Raw genomic sequence first — 6,486 nt, forward strand, 5'->3', positions numbered from 1 at the left:
ATGAGAACAATTCGGAGTCCTCGCAGGAATTCGAACAACTTGCTTCAAGCGGACTCAAGTAAGCGTGAAAGAGGTTTGCTTGGAGTATCTTCATAGGCTAGAGTAAACACAAATGTTTCCCTTTGGTCTGATTGTGAGTATATATATACCAAATAATATATATATATATAATGAGTGTCGTCTCTAAAAGCTACTAAGTCTTATCTTTTTCTGCCATGTCTGATGGTTATCTTTTCTGCCAAATGTCCTAACCAACGCCAATATCTGTGGCGTGCAGTGAGTCGAAAACGATTATGATAGGTGTATCTAGTACAAACCTCTGAAGGCTATATCCAAATGTTTATTTGCGACGTTTTTTTCACTATCTCTTGGTTAAATTTTCACCTTCTTCTTATCTCCTGCTTCATCGTCCTCGACTGAGGATTCCTAGATGCTGTTTCTTTGTTTCACAAAGAGTTCCAGAAAAAAGGTGTAATTGCCTGTTTCCAATATTGGTTTATTCTTCTTCAATTGGTCCATATATTTTTTGAACGCACTCTTAAGGGTAAAGATTCATGCTTACCGTTATCCTTATACAAAATAACGCATGTAACGAAAAATATTGTGCATCGAAGTAAATGAAGTTTAAACTCGATGAATATCATTTACATATTCATTAGGATAGATCGAAAAAAAATTTCTCGAATCTCCTTAAAATCTTTTCCCACCAAAACTTTGCTATTTTGGGTATAATATGTAGATACAATCGAATTCTAAATTATTTGCTTTCACATTTTCATATTCCGGGTTAAACACTCAATTTTCCAGCATTTTAATATAAGTTACGGAGATTTGTCGTACTGGGATTTAGTTGCTTCCTGATTCATGTGTAAGAATAGTGCACTAACGATATTTGTTCAGAACGAGATTTCCGTTCCAGGAAGCGTAAAACGACTGGCAGAGACGGTGTCATCAGTGGGTCGATGCACAAAGAATGTTATTTTGAGGAATTGCAGTAATTTTTGATCTGCAATGCATTTTTTTCCGGATTTATCCTACTTATTGTTAGGACAGACGCTGTACATATCATTCGGTTTTAATAACAAAATAGTCGGTATAATTTCTCATATTTACTGTAATAACTCTTTTCAGTTGCAGATTATGACTATTTTGCATTCTAGCAATGATTGTGTTGTGTTAATCCAATTTAAATTTTATGCACTTTCATAAAGTGCACATTTTAAAGTTGAAGTTGACCTTAAATTGACCTATCCCACGGATAAAAAGCGGTATTTAAAATTCCCATTTTCCATCTTTAAAACACATTATTTTCGTGAAACTTTAAGTAAAAGGAGGGAGAAAGTCTACTTCCTTTATAAATACTTATTCATTTATCTACGCATAACAACTCCTTAGCATTAAGTTAGCTGGGACCGAAATGATTTAGACGTTGTTGAATAATACACTTGCTCTATTAACGATCGAATACAATATAGATGTTCAGATTTCTTAGGGAAGATGGCTTTGGACGATTAACTCAAGTTGTGGAAATACTATGTGCTTATTTCTGCTTACATTTCTCAACACTCTCTCTCAAGCTAAATGCCAATCTAAGGAGCGTAGTAAGAGAAGAATTGCTTACTATTAATGGGATTACGAGTACTAGAATGATGTGTCAAAAGATAACGCTCGATGTTACCATCTATAGTGACCAGATATGTATTGGCCTTCAAGTTGTTTGCCAGTTTCAGGGCAAGTAAGATGGAAGGAAAATCTTCAAAATGGCGCCTCTACAGGTAGGACATATAGTATTCGTCTCAAAATTCGGCAATTAAGTGCCTAAATGCTCACTTTGTCGGTTGGAATCTATCTTGAGTGGTATCCACATCCTTTAGGAATCAATTGAACGACGGCTTCAGGTCTTGTTATTGTTGTCCGGTGAGCAAATGAGCGAATCTTATTTCCACGACATTTTGAATTTAATGAGACAAATTAATGCTGAAGTTAATGTAATCGGGTTAATTTGTTCTTCAGATAATATCTTTTAATGTGCAATTAGTTGTAGTATATATTGTTATATTCTAAAATTTATATTAATAAGTTATTAATGCCCGTGTTTTGAGATCTCAAGGTTTAGTTCTGACAGAGAGTTGACGAAGGTTTAAACAATGAATATTGTACTACAGAATATTAACTTGACTGAAATTTTTTGGGTGGGGATAAAGTTTATGAAAGTCTTTCTATATATTAAATGAGGGCTTGTCTTTGCAATTTTTAGGACTATGTGCACCAGTTATTTTTTTCCAATATCACTGACGATAATTAAATCGCAAGAAATGACAAGTATATGGACGAAAATTTTGTGAAGTTTATTTTTCTGGATATTTTGGGGTTACATCATTGAAAATACGTCTAAAGTAGCAACATTTGAATCCTTTCAAATATGTCTCTCAACGGAAGAGTCACGGAAATTCTCATCCCCTCCATCCTGAGTCTCTCCTTAGAGAATCGAAACGTCGGCACAGTTTCTGAATGTCTCTTGATCGCCGCATCCAATGGCTGTAGTTCCATCAGGACAAACGCCCCAGCTGTTACCTAGACATATGAGAAATCAATAATATTAGAAATACGCACTTTACAGTCAAATTGATTGATACTTGTGAATCGCGCCATCATGAAAGGTGTTTACATTTTGTTGAACAGACTTTATTATCTGCATTAAACTGCATATTAACATAAGGCCGTCATATGTAACGCAAATGAGGCAAGTTCCTTATGATTGGGCGGATGTAAACTGTCATATTTCTTATTGAACGAATCAGATTCGATTATGCAATTGATCCTAAAAATTAAAAGTATTTGAAAAAACTTGGTTTCAACAGGCGGTTTTGGGGAAAATGTAATAAAAAAAGTAAATCAGAAATATTATTTCACGTTGATTAGCTAAAATTTGGAATATATGGCATGTATTTGGAATATATCGGTGACAAAGTGAATAAAATATTTGGAATATATCGTTATTTAATAAATTAGACAAATTTCAAAGAGATCAGTCGAATTCATTACAAAATGTTTCTGGAAGAATATGTGTGTAACAGGATTGCCAGAAAAAATTGCCAGAGGGGAATCTCTACAAACACAAAGGTGAAGCTAAGGGATTTGTAGAGAGGTTCCAGTTGACTTCAGTTTATTACTGACTTCTAAGGAATTATTTGGACCCATAATATATGTGCATTTTATTCCCCTGAATAAAATTCACATATATTATGAATAAAATATAAATGAATAAAAAGAGGGATGGACTCTTGCAAGGCTGGATTATATAGTATATACCCCCCGTGTTATTTCAAGTACTCTTACAAAACTGATCGAAAAACCTAATGGTACTCTTATGGTTTTATTACGAGCACATCACATTCAATTGGATTTTATGAAACAAAGAATGGCGTATGTAGATATTGCCTGCGACACGCCCACAGTGGCGACATGAAGGGTTTGACGGGGATATGCTGTAAATAGTTTTTAAATGCACAGCTTATTCTCACCTGCGGTGTACTGCCACCTAAGGACGCACTGATTGCAGCGGAGTCCGCGGGGGAGCCTTAGTTTGACATCAAAATTTCTGGGACCATAGTTGGGCACCTTAAACCGGGTACCGGATCGATCAGCGAGCTCCAAGGGGTACCTGTCGAAGCATTCTTCCGTCTCAATGTCCTTCTTGGAGGCCAGCGGGCAGAGGCGGAACTCGAAATATCCCCCGTGGTTAGCGGTCACGTCCACGGTCGCGGTGATCTCCTGGCCGGAGGTGTAGGTCTTGGAGACTACACCTCTGCCGTACACCCCCGTGTTCTCGTTCATTCTGGGCCGGCGTTCGGAGTAGTCGTCCCCGCACGGGCCGCAGCGACCACCGTTCAGCCCAAACTGCGACTATGGTGAAACGGTTATAAATTTAATATGTATTCCATTTGCTACCGTTAATGGTAACGCGGTAGTCCAGAGGGTAGGTCAATAAGCTATTGATCGGAGGACCAGGTTCGATTCCCTGGGATGTCTTTGAGAACCTTAAGCTTCATACAAACAGTGACTTTTCGGGTACCAGATCTTTCTGGAAAACCATACGGGGCACAGAAAAAGGAACTGCTCCCATCCTGATGTGTGGTTTTCAGATACCACTGGTCTTAGTACTTGGTAATCTTCACTCTCATCTATGAAACCAACCTTATGGCTGATAACTCTGACTGGTTTCTCACGAGACAGTGAGCATCAGTTAAGGATATAAACAACCCAGTGGACAAAAAAACATAGGTACATGTAAAGACAGCGGTTGGTGCTGTACTTAGCTACCCATAAATATGTAAACTCTTGCCCAAATTATTGGTACTAAGGCACCGGCATCTAGTATTATTCCTCATGTTGCCTAGTATCTACTTGTAAGTGCCTAAAAATACCGAGAACTGTTGACCAAGCTACTGGTACTCTCGTATTTAGTTTTCTTACTCAATGTACCAGTGCTAACCTTGCTAATCAAATATCGAATAGATGTATTAGGTACCAGTACCAAAAACCCGGTACCTAGATTTATCACCTAAGGCACGGGTGTCTAGTTTCCGTTAAGCAGATATATGCCGTCTGAACCGGCAACTAATTTTCCTGCCAACTAGGTTCCGACCGAGTAAAAATTAGCTTTATCCATATGTTTCTTTATTTTACCGAATATGGTATCATCTGATTTTTGATCGAAGCCTCGGCTCATGCCAAAAACTTCCAACAGGAAGGACAAAGTGAGCCGGCTTCTTTACTTACGCACATAAATTGCTAACTCAGCCCTGCGGAAACTCGCATTTGATTTAAGCTGAGGATGTCTGGGGAGACAACTTGGTATACTTATAGCAAAACTAAAAATATTTTGCTCACCTGTGCACTAACTTATAAGTCTGCTGAACTATTGTAAACGTAGAGTTAGGCATGACCTGGTTTTCATGTTACGACGACTTTCAGTTGGTTTGATGAAAATCGGTTAGTTACGTGTTCACCCCCGTGAATACATACTCGTTTATCCCAACAAAACCCCCTGTTGATGCAGATATCAACAGACAATCCCAACATCTCTAGTTTCAATAAGTTTCCGGCACAATTTTTGAATTTTCGCAACGTCACTGAGAGTAAAAAATTCGATTCAGCGTGTTAACTTAACTTCAAAGGGTCCCTTAGCATTTATAGCAGCTATGCTTTCGTTACCGCCAAATTATTCAATAGTTCAATGCTCGGAATCGAATTATCTCGTTACTATACCCATCGTCCCCCGCAGTTGAGCTGGTTGTCGTTGTAATTGACGGGTGTCTGGAAGCCCTTCCTCCACATCGTCCCTCTTGCGGCCGGGTCCATCATCCTCCCGTGGCCATGCGCGAGTGACAAGATGGCGGCCAGGACTGAAAGGGCTCCGATGTGGCTGGAAGTCGACATGGCCGTCTGCGGTGCTCTTAACTCACTTGCGTGCACTAGCGCGCTGGGAATCCTGGACAGACGAACGGAGCCCCCACGGGATTCGTAGACTTTAAATACTAGTCGTGCAATATACTGCCTCTTACGTGCGGCATTTATTCCTCCAGAACGAATTACGGAATTATGGCACGCCGCTTAATACTTACTTGCCTACGAGTTTGCGTAGGATAATCCATTAATTGCCTCAATTTCTGTGTGCCTGCATTAAACTGTCAACTATCCTGCTGTTATCACCTTATTTCGGCATTCCACACGAAATTTGCTGAGTGTAGGAGAAATGACGATATATATACTTAGTCCTAATACTAGCGTTTCTTGAATTCTCCGCGGCAATAGAAGTATTATTAGCAATATCATTGAATTATTAAGCCGAATGTTGGTTTTAATAAGTGAAGGTATATATCACCAAATAGTAACCCTTATGGCGGAATGTGAAATGCGGGAAATCAGGGTAGGGCCGCCTGTGTTTTTCCAGAAAGATCTGGCAACCGCATTATTTTAAAATTCTCATAGGTTGGGTAAAGCTGAGGATGGCCTATGCCCTTGTACTTCTCAGAGCAAGCAAGTCTTTCAGGAATGGCGAAGAAGGATGCAGAAAAGGCATTGGTGGCTATGCTTTTAGCAAAATTACTTTTTCTATTTGTATCCATGCACTTGCAAATTTATGAAATGCTTTTTATTGCATGCCATGGAGACTGCAGGATAATGATAAGTGTAGCATATTGTTCACTAAATTACGATATAAAAATAAATAGATTTTCATTTGATCCTCCGTGTAAATATGTACCATTACATATTCTGAGAATTTTGGAATTAAGTCTCATAAGGATATCGTTTAGTTAACGTCCTAAGAAAATTTCCTTCGCTCTGGGATATTAATCCAAATATTATCTGTTCCGTTCCCTCCTAATCATTTCGTTCCTTCATAGCCCTTTGGGCTGACGTCTTCTTCCAGGACCTGCTCCTCACAACTCATCCTCGATCTTCCTCCATAATTACTTGACC

General features: G+C 38.8%; 1 protein-coding gene across 1 annotated transcript; it reads right to left on the reverse strand.

Annotated features, from left to right (window-relative positions):
- Window positions 1-2,479: 2,479 nt before the first annotated feature.
- On the reverse strand, window positions 2,480-5,442 carry LOC139699926 (uncharacterized). Its single transcript, XM_071598339.1, has 3 exons — window positions 5,272-5,442; window positions 3,525-3,906; window positions 2,480-2,574 (listed from the first exon to the last, which is right to left on the reverse strand). The coding sequence occupies exons 1-3, from the start codon at window positions 5,440-5,442 to the stop codon at window positions 2,480-2,482; spliced, it is 648 nt and encodes a 215-aa protein (XP_071454440.1).
- Between the last annotated feature and the right edge of the window lie 1,044 nt (window positions 5,443-6,486).

The sequence above is a fragment of the Hetaerina americana genome, unplaced genomic scaffold (genome assembly GCF_022747635.1).
Source record: "Hetaerina americana unplaced genomic scaffold, ioHetAmer1.1.p SCAF_980, whole genome shotgun sequence".
Classification (NCBI taxonomy): Eukaryota; Metazoa; Arthropoda; class Insecta; order Odonata; family Calopterygidae; genus Hetaerina; species Hetaerina americana.

What these genes read in the sequence shown, in the direction of transcription:
- LOC139699926 (XM_071598339.1), bottom strand. Translation starts at nt 5,442, where the DNA reads ATGTCGACTTCCAGCCACATCGGAGCCCTTTCAGTCCTGGCCGCCATC. An exon ending in TCAACTGCGGGGGACGATGG is followed by an intron (nt 3,907 to 5,271) that starts GTATAGTAACGA and finishes GTTTCACCATAG; the next exon opens with TCGCAGTTTGGGCTGAACGG. An exon ending in TAGGTGGCAGTACACCGCAG is followed by an intron (nt 2,575 to 3,524) that starts GTGAGAATAAGC and finishes TCATATGTCTAG; the next exon opens with GTAACAGCTGGGGCGTTTGT.